Here is a 14,845-nt window from a genome sequence, read left to right on the forward strand (position 1 = left end):
ATTCACTTACAGATATCATAATCAACGAGCTAAAACTGAGTTGTGTAGGAGCTCAAAAGCAGTCTGAAGTCTCTGGGGTATATTTGTAGCAATAGCCAAAAAACATTGTATGGGTCAGAATTATAGAAGTTTCTTTAATGCCAAAAATCATCAGGATATTGAGTAAAGATCATGTTGTATAAAGATATTTTGTAAATTTCCTACCAAAAATATATCAAAACTTAATTTTTGATTAGTAATATGCTTTTCTAAGAACTTCATTGGGACAACTTTAAAGATGATTTTCTCAGTATTTAGATTTTTTTGCTCTCCTCAGATTCCAGATTTTCAAATATAGTCCACTCCTTATAAACCATACATCAATGGAAAGATTATTTATCCAGTGTGTTTCTCAGTGATGCTTGTGTCATTGTGTCTGTTGTTCCTGTAGAGCAGCGCTCCCTGTATCATGTTCATCGATGAGATCGATGCCATCACACCAAAAAGAGAGATGGCTTCTAAAGACATGGAGAGGAGGATCGTGGCTCAGTTACTCACCTGCATGGACGGTGCGTCACTGTTACCGCTCAGTGTTTCTGTGCTTCATGGCTCTGTTTCTACACGTCATGTTTGTCTGTTGTTGTCTTCAGACCTCAATTCGTTATCAGAACCGGCTCAGGTGTTGGTTATTGGAGCCACTAACCGTCCGGACTCGCTGGACCCGGCCCTGCGTCGAGCCGGCAGGTTTGACCGTGAGATCTGTCTGGGGATCCCTGACGAGGCCGCGCGACTGAAGTACGTCACTCTCACTGACACAGCACAGAAAGAGCTGGATCTGCTGAGGCCGGCTAATACTACTGCTAAAAGCTGAATAAAATTGAACTCATGCATTGAAAAGAAGTCATGTTGAACATGGAACATACCATTGTGCACTTACTTCTCCTCACGGTGTCTCATCGCAGGATTCTGAAGACGCTCTGTCGTAAAATCACGCTCCCGGAGGACTTCGACTACAGTCAGCTGGCGCGTCTCACGCCGGGGTATGTGGGCGCTGATCTGATGGCGCTGTGTCGGGAGGCGGCCATGACCGCCGTCAACAGGATCCTGCTGCAGCCCGACACTGAAGACGGCACCGCACCGGTACACAAACACACACAACACATGACCAGGACCGATGACTTCTAACCCAGACCGCAGAAGATGTTTAGCATTGTTAGCATCTGTGTTCAAACACTTTGACAGCGATACTTGAAAAAACCTGCGCTTTAAGACTATGCCTAATTTGTAGATCACTCTTTGAAATGGTAATAATGTATTTGAAACACGTCGATCTTAAGGCTGTTCACATACTCTGCTGATGCTCATACGAGGACCCTTGGTAGCACCGATGCCCATTTAAAATCCACACAAATTGGACACAAGCCCAAAATGATATTTCTTGCAGTTTATGAACCCTTTGATCTCAAGTGAGTAATTTGCATGAAATAGTCTACACATTTGAAACTTTATGGGTTGGATTTCACATCATTGACCACTGCCATTTGTATTGACCATTTCTCCTGCTTACTGTTTTGTGCTTTTGGAAATATATTTGGTGTACAAGTGCCTTCATTACATTCATGAGTCCTTCTAGTACATCAACTATACTTGCTTTCCATGCCAATACTTTTGACATACTTAAAGGAATAGTTCAACCAAAAATGAAGATGTTTGCACTCTCAAGCCATCCAATAGATATTCATCAGATCTGGAGAAATGTAGCACTGCATCAGTTGCAAGATAAAAGCTTATTAGAAATAAATCCATCATTAGGACGTTTTTTAACTAAAATGCGAGTTCATAATCCATATCAACACGTCTTCCAGTGAAAATGTCCATATCCTGTTGGCTGCCACATCAAAATCAACTTGCATATTTGTTAAGAGCTTTTGGCAAGACGTAAACTGATGGACTGAGTGGTTTTGTTTTTGGGTGAACTATTCTGTTAGTGTTGAAGAAGACGAATCCCATTGGAGCGTTTAGTGTGAAACTGTCTTCAGCTTGAGGACTGTGGTGTTCAGCTGTTGTTGGTTGCTGTCAGAAAGCAGATCTGGAGCAGCTGCTGTCGTTGTTGAAGAGGAACGAGACTCTGAGCGAGGAGCAGCTCTCTGGACTCTGTGTGCTCATGTCAGACTTCAGGACGTCGTTAGCCAGAGTCCAGCCGTCTGCCAAGCGCGAGGGGTTCGCCACCGTCCCAGACGTCACCTGGGAAGACGTGGGTGCGCTGCACGACATCCGGGAGGAGCTCAACATGGCCATCATGGTACACCGCGTTCACTGTGGTATCAGTGATTCCTCAGTCTCTTCGTTTAAAGGTGATGTTGTGTGTTTGTGTGTTCTCAGGCTCCCATCAATAACCCGGAGCATTTCCGAGCTCTGGGTCTGAGCACGCCCGCTGGAGTGCTGCTCGCTGGACCGCCCGGGTGTGGAAAGACCCTGCTAGCCAAAGTGTGTGAGCTTCTCTTGAGAGCTGTGTATGTGTACACCATGTCTTAACCAGACGCAGCGTGATTAAAGCTTTCTCTGCCATGTAAAGCATTGGTTCTGTAGAGTTCCTCAGTGATGACGGATGTTTGTCGGCTGACCCCTGATTTCACATTACCTGGTTTTCCCTTGACATTTGGATTCCTGCAGAAAACAAGTTCTGTGATCAGGAAAACATCTATGATGCATCATGAATGTGAATAAATTGTTGTTTTGATGTTTTAAAGAATGTGGGTTACCAAAGAGTTGCTGGTCCCCATTGACTTTCATAGTATGGAGAAAAGTCAGTGGGGGCCATGAGCTGTTCGGTTGCTCAGTCTTTTGTGTTCATCAGAGGAAACTCAGACCGGTTTGCAACAATTTGAAGCGGAGTAAATGATGACGGGTTTCAATCGGACGTGGCTGCATTTGCTCCCTGTATCTCCAGTGGCCAGTGAAACTCTCTCTATCGTTACAGGCTGTCGCTAACGAGTCCGGGTTAAACTTCATCTCTGTCAAGGGTCCAGAGCTGCTCAACATGGTGAGTTTCTCCGTGGTCTCAGGTGTCTGTGGACTGTCTGAGGTTGACCGTGAGCTCTGTTGTGTGTGCAGTATGTGGGCGAGAGCGAGCGGGCCGTCCGCCAGGTCTTCCAGAGGGGCAGGAACTCAGCGCCCTGCGTCATCTTCTTCGACGAGATCGATGCTCTTTGTCCTCGTCGCTCGGAGCATGAGGTGAGAGCCATCATCACACTCCAGTTTCTCAGCTGTCTGAAGTCTGCTTACACTGCTGTGTGTGTGTGTGTGTGTGTGCTGTCAGTCGGGAGCCAGCGTCCGCGTGGTCAACCAGCTGCTCACAGAGATGGACGGCATGGGGAACCGCCACCAGGTTTTCATCATGGCCGCCACCAACAGGCCAGGTGATCAGAGCTATATTCACATGATTGTGATGATCTGGGATTTCTGTAAGGTGTATGTGACTTCATGTCTGTTTGTAGATATCATTGATCGAGCTGTGCTCAGACCAGGACGACTGGACAAAACTCTGTATGTGGGTTTACCGCCTCCTGCAGACAGACACGCCATATTAGTCACCATTACCAAGGTACAGCTCATATAACCAGACACAGCATCAACACGACAGGGTTAATGAGCTGAAGCATGGCTCACTTCTGGACTGATTCTGTTTCAGAACGGCACCAAACCTCTTCTGGATTCAGATGTCAATCTACAGGAAATTGCCCATGATGCACGTTGTGACAGTTTTACGTAAGTTTGTCAATTGTAATTAGAGCGGTGCTCACAATATGAAAATAATTTTTTTCCACTCAAATCCTTTGATTAATTTCTGCTTTGACTGGTTCTGCATCCCAACAATGAAGCAGCTCATCTAAAAGAGTGTATCTTCTGAGACATCAGACATAGTAAAACCGGAGCAGCTGGTTTTCTCACGCATGTGCTGCAGTTTCAGTTACACATCGTTACGCTTCATGTATTGATTGTCTATTATGTAGGTATTGATGAGGTTACGGGTGATATTTGGCTCTAGTCAGATGAGTTTGTTGATGTACAAAACTCCTCTGAAACTCCAGATGACTTGTGTTCAGCAGATTTTGATCGGTCTGTTGATTGTGTGTTCAGAGGTGCAGATCTGTCAGCGCTGGTGCGAGAGGCGTGTGTTAATGCTCTGAGAGTTCACCTGAGCTCACGGCCAGCACACACACACACAGGTAACACACACACATCATCCAGTCACAAACACTCCAGGAGATCCACACCCAACACAACAGCATGTCTTTAATGTTACAGAGCCGGAGAAGGACATCCGAGTGAGCAGGATTCACTTTGAAGACGCCTTCCAGAAGGTGCGACCGTCTGTGTCCAAGAAGGTGAGTGACGAGGAGAAGAGTATCACTCTACACGTGTAGACATGTCTCAGTGAAGACGGCATCTGTGATCGGCTGGACTGCTTCCATTCAGATGTAATGAACTGCACACTGAATCCAGCCAGCACTATCATCATCACTGGCTTTATTTCCTTCAGTGGCTCTTTCACATTCGTTATGAAGGAGCTCTGAACAGAACGCATGAGAAACCCTCGATCTGGATGAACTCTTCTGTTGTTCTGCTCAGAGTTTATCTGTCTGGAGCGCTGTGTATGTGATTATTAATCGTGGCTTCTTCTCTTCCTCTGTGCAGGACCAGATAATGTATGAGAAACTGAGAGAGACCCTCACAAGATGACAACCGTCGATCAGAAACCTACATTTGCTTGCATTTTTACTAAGAATACAAAAAGATGATAAACTGTTTGATGAAAACCAGTGGTTTGTGTATTTGCCTTCAATCAGGGGAGAGTTCAGCATTTCATGAAGTTATACATGCAATCAAGTGTGTGTTAGAAACTGTTTCACAGCGTTTTAACACTTGACGCGTCATGTTATGTTTATGTAGACTGAACTTCAGTTTCATAGGTTTTACCTGTTGTGTTTTGGAAAGGAATGGACACTCAACACACCCTTAACAGAAAACACATGGGGTTGCAGTTTAGAATGAAATATCATTTTAACGTATCCCTGACTGAGCCATCATGAACTGAACTAGCAATCATTGAGAGGTTTGAGAAAGATCTCGTATGCGTGCGTGTGTGTGTGTGTGTGTGTGTGTGTATATACCAGTCCAAGGATTTGACACACTTAAACTTTTATTTCTTATATTCAACTCATGCCGATTGATCTAAAACCTGCGTGAAATAGTTTTTATACAAATATTAATTGTCAATCATCCAAACCTTTGATCAGTACAGTAGTATATATCAAATATTTCAGATGGACGACACTAATATCATAAGACACCATCTCAAATTTATTAAGGCTTTTGAGTTCGCGTCACAGTAAATGTATAAATGTTGACCGCTCAAAACTTCATTCATTGTTGGCCGGGGTGTGTCAGTTTTCTTGGTTAAATGATGAAATAAAGTGTAACAGGAATAAACACACAGGCCTCTTCAGCAAACCACGGCGTCTATTAATGAGAGATGAGTAGCATTAATGACTGAGTACTGATAGACCCACTGAACCGCTCCAAAACCTGAAACCAGAGTCAGACTATCTGGACATCATCGGCCAATTCTGATAACGTTGTGATAATATTGTGCATCCCTTCTTCCAATGTATAACAGCCACACAGGAGTAAATGCAGAACAAAATTCAGTAAAACAATAATAAAGTGTCAGACAACGTGCAACAGCAGAGCGCAAACATTTTTGGTTCACAATTAAAATTCAATAGCACTTTTGCTAAAAACCAGAGAGTAGCATGTCCTTTTCCTTTGTGTCACGGAGTCTGTAGCAGGCGAGGGTTAACACCCGTCCCGGTCACTCCTGTTTGACCTCTCCGGTCAGCCGTCTCTTCACACGAGAGTACGGACTCAGTTCATCGTCCATGATAAAGTCATACAGGACCTTGACCCATGAGGTGTAGCAGGGCAGCTCTCTGTAGTACTCCGCTGCCATCTCCTTCACCTGAGGAAGGAACGCACAGAGAGTATCGGAGGGTCACATTAGCCTCGCGGCGTGTTGAGCTGCTGACGTACAGACAGAAGATGATGCTCTGATATGAAAGATGAACTGCATTGTTTACATGTCTGAGCTCACATGCTCAGAGGAGTTAATCTTTCACATCAGACTAGACTAGTCAGGCAATGTAACGAACCTCCTCTGAGGAAAAACAATCAGTGAATGTTTAGCTGACTTTGGTGCAGTCAACAAATCACTATTAGTGTAATAGTACATTCATAATAACAGGAACTTGACTGAAGGAAACAAAACAGTCTGTCTTATCATCATACGAGCAAAGCTTCAGCATGCTTCCTGAGCACTTCCTCACTTGATTTGCTTTGGCTCAAGGCTATTTTATATGCATGCAAAAACAACGGAAAGTTTTCTAGTAAATGTTCTCGAAGGCTTCTTAAAACAGGGTCACGAGTTTGACCCATACAGTCCTGATGGTTAATGGTAAACAAGTCTAAGGCTCAAGTCTAAGGCTCGGCTTGAGCTCCAAGTTCAACGTCCCATTGCGGTACTTCATGGAGAATAACAGAAATGGAGGAGGAGATGGGACGACGCAAGGACTGGCTTATTTAAGCTTGTAAAGATGATTGACAGGACTGAATGATTAGGCTCCTCCCGACCCTACGTCTGGAAATTCATTAAAGAAAGTGATGTAGTTTCACACTCAGATGTTGGTCCCAGTGTTTAAAGGTGCAGGACGTATTATTGACAGCTAGCGGTCCGAATCCAACAGACTGGATAGCATGGTTTCTCCAATGCTCTCCCTCAGACTCTGTTCACACGGGTTGCCAGATTGAGGACAATGGAAGGTGACTAACCTTACGCTGTAAATGAATGGGTTGATTTATCCGTGTTTTAATATGCCTCTGGTCACACAGCTTTTAAGATGGATGCCGAAGCTTTTTGGGCAGGTACAACTTTCTAAGCACACCTTTGAAATACAATCACCATTGTCTAGTGCATTTTTTAGTTTACTCACCAGACTAATCGTTATTTTACAGACACACAGCTTATCTTTATAAAATGGCACAGCTTCTTAAATATCTGAATGTACACTCGTATCAGTCAATCATGCATAATATTATGATAATTAAGCACTATTTAATGATAAAACTTTAGTGAACTTGGTAACCATGTATGCATGCATATTTGTCATTTTAACTGAGCTTAGGACTGTTGGTCATTCAGAGTTTCTGTACAAAAAAAATGGTTGATATTAAAAGATAATACTACTATTAATTATACTACTACACTAACAATATACAACAGGTTTATAAATGTATTCACATTGTCAGTGTTCACTCAAACTGATTTGCTGAGCGCCAGCCAATGAGATTGCGGTTTGTGCATTAGCTCCGCCCATGACCAGAGGAACCATATCTTCTGCTTGTTCTTTAAAGCTGAATAATTCCAAATAAACTGTTATACCTCAAAGAATATGGTTTACATGTAGCGTGTCGATTCAGTTGTATATAAGACTATCGTTCTCTCTTTGCATGTGTGAGAAACAACACTATCAGCAAAGCAACGGCAAGTCGTGCGCCTTCACAATAAAGTTTGTGGTGAGTCAAATACAAGTACGCTGTGCATCCATTGAGATTAACTGAAAAAGTACAGATTCAGAAGTTCAGAATAATAATAATTTAACCTCTAACACACACACTGGCTAATGAAATTTAAGAATTTGTTAGCCAATGGCTAGATTTAATCACATAAATGGGTGATTTACTCAATGTAGAGGGTAGAATCTTTAATCTCTGACCCAGTTTGTTTGCAGCTTCCCTGGCTAAAACACGCCATTTTCTCCACCAACTGGCAACCCAGAAGAACACTAAACTAACACTGTGTAGGGCCCCTATCAATCAAACCCTTCCAAAGAACACTGTGTAGGGCCCCTCCCAACAGTAACACAGTTCATGCATGGAGCTCTCTTCTAACGAGCTGAGGGTCAGGTGTGTCAAATAAGAGAGACATGTAAATTTTGCAGAGCAATGGGGGTCCCAGGACTGGAATTGAGAACCACTGTTCTGTTGGGTAAACTGTGGGCAGAATCACACAGACCAAAACAAAAACAGACAGTACGACATAGATTGCACATTTCAAAGCAGAATAATTGACTGAAGTGTTGTTTTTTGGAGAAACAAGTTTGTGAACTTGCCATGTTTACCTTTAATGCACCTTTAATTCATAAAATGTGAGAGGATAAGCAAAATTCACATCACAAGGTGATTATTATATTTGGGGTGGCATCAAAAAGTAAAGGTAATAACTAGTTAATTATTGAGATGAACTGAATAACTCGTCTTACCATCGGCAGTCGGCGTCCTGGGACGCTAGGGAAGTCATGGTGCTCATTGTGGTACCCGACGTTAAAAGTCAGCAGGTTGAGGGATCCGTAGTATGAGTAGGTCTCATGGCCTTTGAGGAACATGTAATGTTCTGCGATGAAGTGTCCTGAGATGGGATGGAGACCCATTCCTAACATGGAGCCCATCATCATGTAGACCAAGGGCTTGGCGCCCCAGGCCCAGTACACCAGAGCGTTAAACGAGAGCTGTATGGCCACGTTGATGAACTCCAGTTGACTGATGGGTTTGGGGTTGATGCAGAGGGGACGGATGGTGTAGAAGAGCGGCTGGAACATGATCCAGAAGAGCTTACGCAAACGGGTGCAGAAGAACCAGCCCTCGAAATCAGTGGGGATGTCGACATCCACCCCTTCTCCACCCAGGTACCGGTGGTGGTCCAGGTGGTAGCGCTTAAAGGACGCTGAGTAGGGCAGCCCAATGGGCAGATTGGCGAAGATGGCGAACCAGCGGTTCCATCTGGCGCGGTTGTTGCCGAAAGCCGTATTGTGTGAGATCTCGTGAATCGCTAGAGTCATTGAATGGTTAATGCAACTCCCGAACACATACGTCCAGAACATGACCCATTTCCACGGCAGGTCCTTCACCAAATAGAAGGCCAAAAACTGGACAGCAACCATCGTACAGACGATCCACTTCAGCCTGGGGTCGGGTCCCATCAGAGACTTGATCGCTGGGTATTTTGCTGCCAAAGAAAAACACAAGACAACCATTGTAAAACTGAAATACTCTGATGTGGAGGATGGGTGCATGCAAATGATGTCCATTTCCATGACAGATGCACACTACACTGACACCAGGGGGATCTGATGCGGTGGCTCACACGTCTCGGGCGTGCAGAGTCAGCCATATAATATGCTTTACATGGTGAAACTTGAAGCCCATGCCATTTGCCTAAAGCTTCCAAGAAAACCATGCAAAACCCACAGTAGAATTTAAATGTAAGAACTTTGCATACGAAGTACTTCACAATGGGAGGACTGACCGCTTTGAGGTAGGAGTGCTACTTTAAAGCCTAATCCAGTGTTTTAATAATACATAAAGCAGCAGGGCAAGGTAATGACAGGTCTGGATGACTTACTGTACATGCAACAGCGTATAAGACTGACTGCATGTCAGCACAGGTACACACTGGATCATCTCCAGATCAGACAAACATGAGCTCACATAAGGGTTTGCTGAACAAGGAAGATGATGTGTTGTGTGGTTAAGACTGTCGCCAATGAGCAGGAGAAATCATCCGCTCCAAATACCATATTCACTCACTGAAAATAACAGTGCAATACAAAATACAGCTTATCTCTTTAAACTGTGTGTGTGTGTGTGTCTGTGAGTTAGAGAGAGAGAGAGAGAGAGAGAGAGAGAGAGAGAGAGAGAGAGAGAGAGAGAGAGAGAGAGAGAGAGAGAGAGAGACATGAATGAACAGAATAGCTAGTCTTCCTCATGTGACTGTCACTCGCCATTTTAACACTTAACAGATCATTACTGGCTGAACACACAAAATAGAGATCACATGTGTGTTCGCTGTAGACAGAAGTGCGTTCGCTGTAGACAGAAGTGTGTTCGCTGTAGACAGAGGTGCGTTCGCTGTAGTCAGAAGTGCGTTCGCTGTAGTCAGAAGTGCGTTCGCTGTAGACAGAGGTGCGTTCGCTGTAGACAGAGGTGCGTTCGCTGTAGACAGAGGTGCGTTCGCTGTAGACAGAGGTGCGTTCGCTGTAGACAGAAGTGCGTTCGCTGTAGACAGAAGTGCGTTAGCTGTAGTCAGAAGTGTGTTAGCTGTAGTCAGAAGTGCGTTCGCTGTAGTCAGAAGTGCGTTCGCTGTAGACAGAAGTGTGTTAGCTGTAGTCAGAAGTAGTCAGAAGTGCGTTCGCTGTAGTCAGAAGTGCGTTCGCTGTAGTCACAAGTGCGTTCGCTGTAGTCACAAGTGCGTTCGCTGTAGTCACAAGTGCGTTCGCTGTAGTCACAAGTGCGTTCGCTGTAGTCACAAGTGCGTTCGCTGTAGTCACAAGTGCGTTCGCTGTAGTCACAAGTGCGTTCGCTGTAGTCACAAGTGCGTTCGCTGTAGTCACAAGTGCGTTCGCTGTAGACAGAAGTGCGTTCGCTGTAGACAGAAGTGCGTTCGCTGTAGTCACAAGTGCGTTCGCTGTAGTCACAAGTGCGTTCGCTGTAGACAGAAGTGCGTTCGCTGTAGACAGAAGTGCGTTCGCTGTAGTCAGAAGTGCGTTCGCTGTAGACAGAAGTGCGTTCGCTGTAGACAGAAGTGCGTTCGCTGTAGTCAGAAGTGCGTTCGCTGTAGTCAGAAGTGCGTTCGCTGTAGACAGAAGTGCGTTCGCTGTAGTCAGAAGTGCGTTCGCTGTAGACAGAAGTGCGTTCGCTGTAGACAGAAGTGCGTTCGCTGTAGACAGAAGTGCGTTCGCTGTAGACAGAAGTGCGTTCGCTGTAGTCAGAAGTGTGTTCGCTGTAGTCAGAAGTGTGTTCGCTGTAGACAGAAGTGTGTTAGCTGTAGACAGAAGTGTGTTAGCTGTAGACAGAAGTGTGTTCGCTGTAGTCAGAAGTGTGTTCGCTGTAGTCAGAAGTGTGTTCGCTGTAGTCAGAAGTGTGTTCGCTGTAGTCAGAAGTGTGTTCGCTGTAGTCAGAAGTGTGTTAGCTGTAGACAGAAGTGTGTTCGTTGTAGTCAGAAGTGTGTTCGCTGTAGTCCCAAGTGTGTTCGCTGTAGTCAGAAGTGCGTTCGCTGTAGTCAGAAGTGTGTTCGCTGTAGTCCCAAGTGTGTTCGCTGTAGTCAGAAGTGTGTTCGCTGTAGACAGAAGTGTGTTCGTTGTAGTCAGAAGTGTGTTCGCTGTAGTCCCAAGTGTGTTCGCTGTAGTCAGAAGTGTGTTCGCTGTAGACAGAAGTGTGTTAGCTGTAGTTACAAGTGTGTTAGCTGTAGTCAGAAGTGTGTTAGCTGTAGACAGAAGTGTGTTAGCTGTAGTCACAAGTGTGTTAGCTGTAGACAGAAGTGTGTTCGCTGTAGTCAGAAGTGTGTTAGCTGTAACTTAGGTGTTCAGTGTTGAATGTTCAGTGAAGGGCTCGAGGCGGGAGCGGCCGGCACATAACGGTCATCTCAGACCTAACAACTAACACTCACACCACACGGCTTTATGTGGTTAGAAAAACACTTTACACTGGAGCTATGGCACAGAAACGTTACAACAGAATAAAGAGCGCCTGTCTTGAGATGATTAACTACTGGAGTCCCGGCTACAGCTCCACAGACAGATCTGAACACACACGAGAATCGTCTCCATCGCCGCTGCTGGGAGTTAGAAGAGACTCACCCAGGATCTCTTTCCTCCGGTCGGCGTGAGGCTGGTCCGAATAAACCCACTCAAAGTCCTCGCGAGCGACGCGATTCCCCATGTTGACGCGAGCTGTTACTGTTAGTTCGGCGGCTTGGCGGTAATGTTAAAGGTTTGCGCTCAGGACGTGACTGCAGGAATAGCAGCGGGTTTTTTCCACACGGGTCTAACAGCAGCTGATGGACATTAACATCCTCTCCTTCCTCGTTTAGCGCCTTTCTTAGCTAAGATCTTTCGATTTCTAAAGGCGACACGCAGAGTGACGCGCCGCGGTGGGCGGAGTCTCGAGATGACGTCACGCGCTCTCTCTCTCTGCAGACAGAGGTTTGCAGCCGACTTTCTTTCACAGATTTTATCCACATCAAAGAGCTGACAGATTCAAATGCAATGATGCACGTGCACATACATTTGTTATAGACCCTTTGCACGTGACGTCACGCTCTACTCGCGCGAATTCTGAACGCCATGACGGACGGCGGAAGAGCTATTCTGTAGACGGACGGCAAGCCAAATGAGTTCGTGTTTGAGTTAGTTCTAGTTGTAAAATGGTTATTTTGTGTTGTGCCGTGGGCTGTGCTAATAGACAGGGTAAAGCCAATATATCTTTTTATCGAATACCATTTGATGGGGAGAGAAGGCAGCGATGGGTTGCTGCTATCAGCCGAAAGGACTGGCAGCCCTCCAAGTACTCCAGGATTTGCAGCGAGCATTTTTTACAAGGTAAGGTTCATGTATTTCCCAGTTACGTTTACTTAATTTGTGTAATACCATATCGCCATCCTTGTCCAGATGGAGACCCAGTCAAATTGTCATTTGTAACATGAGTAACCTAAGTTAGCTATGTAATGAGCAAGTGCCAGCTAGTGTGATAGGGCTGTGCAGTCTAACGTTAACGTTACTGCTACCCATTCACAAAGGTAGCTAACGTTAGCTTAATGTCATTATTAATGTAATTTAGGTTGGCTTTTATAAACGTGTTGAAAGATGTTTTTGTAAAATAAACCAGCCCTCAAACTTTTGACTATGCTGTTGTACTTTATAAAAGGATATTAAATGTATGTAGAATTACACACTGGCAAATCTTACTAATAATTCAATTACATTTTATTTATAGTATCACATCATAAGAAATTAAAAGAAAAACATTACAAATGGAGTAGGTCTAGACCACACTATAATTTACAAAGACCCAACAATTCTAGTAATTCACTTCATGAGTCTGTGGACTGTGTTTTGTCTGACAGCAGTCTATCTGGGCATGTATATGTCTTGGCCAATAACTCAGATAAAATGGCTGACCTATAGAAGGCCTCAACATTCTGCACTGCTTCTGTAAAAAAGTCAGCATCAGGCAAAATTCTCTGTATAAAAAAATCGGATGTAGACCACACCATGAAGTCACAAAACTTCCGCTTCGTCACAAACAACTGGGCTTGCACCTGGTAGTGGTATTGATGATCTCTGTTAAGTGCATGTGTACCATCTGTGTTCTCAATGCAGAAATGTTTCTTTTCAGTGGCACTGAGGACTCCGGTGTCTTTGGCACAGTGTGGGCATTTGATTTCCAAAATACCATCGCCACAGCAGGAGCAGGACAGCAAGGCATCTGGAGATGCTCCAAGGTAGGGACGGGAGGTATCAATATGGAGACCGGCATCACGAACACTTAGGTCCTGATGATGTTGTGCAGCGTAAGCCTCATATGTCTCTCTGGCTTTTTGTTCATGTTCACATCCCCATCTGAAAATGAGAAAAATAATGTTATTAAAGGAATAGTTCACTTTAAAATGATAATTTTCATATACTCACCCTCATATTGTTTCAAACCTGTATGAATTTCTTTCTTCTGCTGAACAGAAAGGAAGATATTTAGAAGAATGTCAGTAACCAGACAGTTTCTGGGTCCCATTGACTTCCATAGTAGAAAAAAATATACTATGGAAGTCAATGGGATCCAAAAACTGTCTGGTTACTGATAATCTTCTAAATATCTTCCTTTCTGTTCAGCAGAAGAAAGAAATTCATGCAGGTTTGAAACAACATGAGAGTGAGTATATGATGACAGAATTTTCATTTTAAAGTGAACTATTCCTTTAAGTCATCGTAGCTCTTTGAGTGTCCTTTTCATTGGATTTGTTCTCTCATTTCCCTAAGAACTATAAGTACTATAGATGTCAGTACCCAAAATTGGCCTAATCTTAATAGCACATAATATTCTCTTGTATCATATTCTATCACAGATATCACAGAGTAGTTTAAAAAGGTGTAAATTAAATATAACAGGAACCATTTAAAAGGAACATTAGGAATAAATAGGCAAAGGACCTACACCATACACCTGGGATTAAAAATAGATAAGGGCACTCAAAGAGATTGAGGGATGTAATCTGTCATCATGTTTGTAATTTAATGTTGATAATTTGTAATACTGACTATAATAAATATTCCAATGATAAATGCATTTCTTTGTCTTGTTTTTGTTTCTTTGATGTTTTTGTGAGCAGGGGCCCTCTACATTAGAACACAACATGTATTGCATACATTTCCATAGTTGAAACATAAGTTCAAAGAACATCTAATTTCTTTACTCACTTACACTATGGTGAAATTAAAAACAGTAACTGTATGTTTATGTCATTATGTCACACATGCCTGGTTGCAACTGTTGAAAATCTGCATAGGTCAGGGTAACAGATCTGCCTAATTAGGGATTTGGAAGGATTTGTAGGGTCTGTCCTTGCAGCTGACTTGAACCTAGATGCTGTCACCCTACCAGCCCTCATGTCAAACCATAGCCTTGACTTTCCCTGTTGTCGTGTCTCTTCCTCAACTTTTACTGCCTACAACATTGTAAATTATAGAAGATGAAATTAATGACATGACACCTTAAAGCACATTTTAGTCATATGAGATTAAGAGGGATGACTATACCTGCTCTGGTGTGACTTCCATATCATTGAATACCGCATCACATTTTTTCTCAAGGTCCGAGGCAGACAGCTTCCGGTTCTGAGCACTGTATAACTCAGTCAGGGGCTGTGGTAGACCCAGAGACACCACTTTTGGTTGAAACTGTTTACAGTAGTGTGGCAATA

The 14,845-nt window shown here is 43.9% G+C and overlaps 2 protein-coding genes across 3 annotated transcripts in view; one reads left to right on the forward strand and one right to left on the reverse strand.

Annotated features, from left to right (window-relative positions):
• nvl (nuclear VCP like) overlaps positions 1 to 4,799 on the forward strand; it is a 16,136-nt gene extending 11,337 nt beyond the window's left edge. For both annotated transcript variants that reach the window (XM_059518174.1, XM_059518175.1), the window contains exons 11-23: positions 431 to 548; positions 630 to 774; positions 942 to 1,119; positions 2,060 to 2,281; positions 2,362 to 2,466; positions 2,960 to 3,022; positions 3,094 to 3,213; positions 3,299 to 3,398; positions 3,477 to 3,583; positions 3,671 to 3,747; positions 4,120 to 4,208; positions 4,288 to 4,367; positions 4,678 to 4,799. In XM_059518174.1, coding sequence (XP_059374157.1) covers positions 431 to 548; positions 630 to 774; positions 942 to 1,119; positions 2,060 to 2,281; positions 2,362 to 2,466; positions 2,960 to 3,022; positions 3,094 to 3,213; positions 3,299 to 3,398; positions 3,477 to 3,583; positions 3,671 to 3,747; positions 4,120 to 4,208; positions 4,288 to 4,367; positions 4,678 to 4,722 — 1,449 coding nt within the window. In that variant the 3' untranslated portion in view covers positions 4,723 to 4,799. The remainder of the gene's footprint in view (positions 1 to 430; positions 549 to 629; positions 775 to 941; positions 1,120 to 2,059; positions 2,282 to 2,361; positions 2,467 to 2,959; positions 3,023 to 3,093; positions 3,214 to 3,298; positions 3,399 to 3,476; positions 3,584 to 3,670; positions 3,748 to 4,119; positions 4,209 to 4,287; positions 4,368 to 4,677) is intronic.
• Positions 4,800 to 5,325: 526 nt separating this feature from the next.
• On the reverse strand, positions 5,326 to 12,045 carry LOC132111015 (sphingolipid delta(4)-desaturase DES1-like). Its single transcript, XM_059518176.1, has 3 exons — positions 11,730 to 12,045; positions 8,358 to 9,100; positions 5,326 to 6,001 (listed from the first exon to the last, which is right to left on the reverse strand). Exons 1-3 carry the CDS (start codon positions 11,809 to 11,811, stop codon positions 5,855 to 5,857), a joined length of 972 nt encoding a protein of 323 aa, XP_059374159.1. The 5' UTR covers positions 11,812 to 12,045; the 3' UTR covers positions 5,326 to 5,854.
• Positions 12,046 to 14,845: the final 2,800 nt, after the last annotated feature.

Source organism: Carassius carassius, chromosome 30, assembly GCF_963082965.1.
Source record: "Carassius carassius chromosome 30, fCarCar2.1, whole genome shotgun sequence".
NCBI classification, from domain to species: Eukaryota; Metazoa; Chordata; class Actinopteri; order Cypriniformes; family Cyprinidae; genus Carassius; species Carassius carassius.

What these genes read in the sequence shown, in the direction of transcription:
- LOC132111015 (XM_059518176.1), bottom strand. Translation starts at nt 11,811, where the DNA reads ATGGGGAATCGCGTCGCTCGCGAGGACTTTGAGTGGGTTTATTCGGAC. An exon ending in CCGGAGGAAAGAGATCCTGG is followed by an intron (nt 9,101 to 11,729) that starts GTGAGTCTCTTC and finishes TTTCTTTGGCAG; the next exon opens with CAAAATACCCAGCGATCAAG. An exon ending in CAGGACGCCGACTGCCGATG is followed by an intron (nt 6,002 to 8,357) that starts GTAAGACGAGTT and finishes TTCCTTCCTCAG; the next exon opens with GTGAAGGAGATGGCAGCGGA.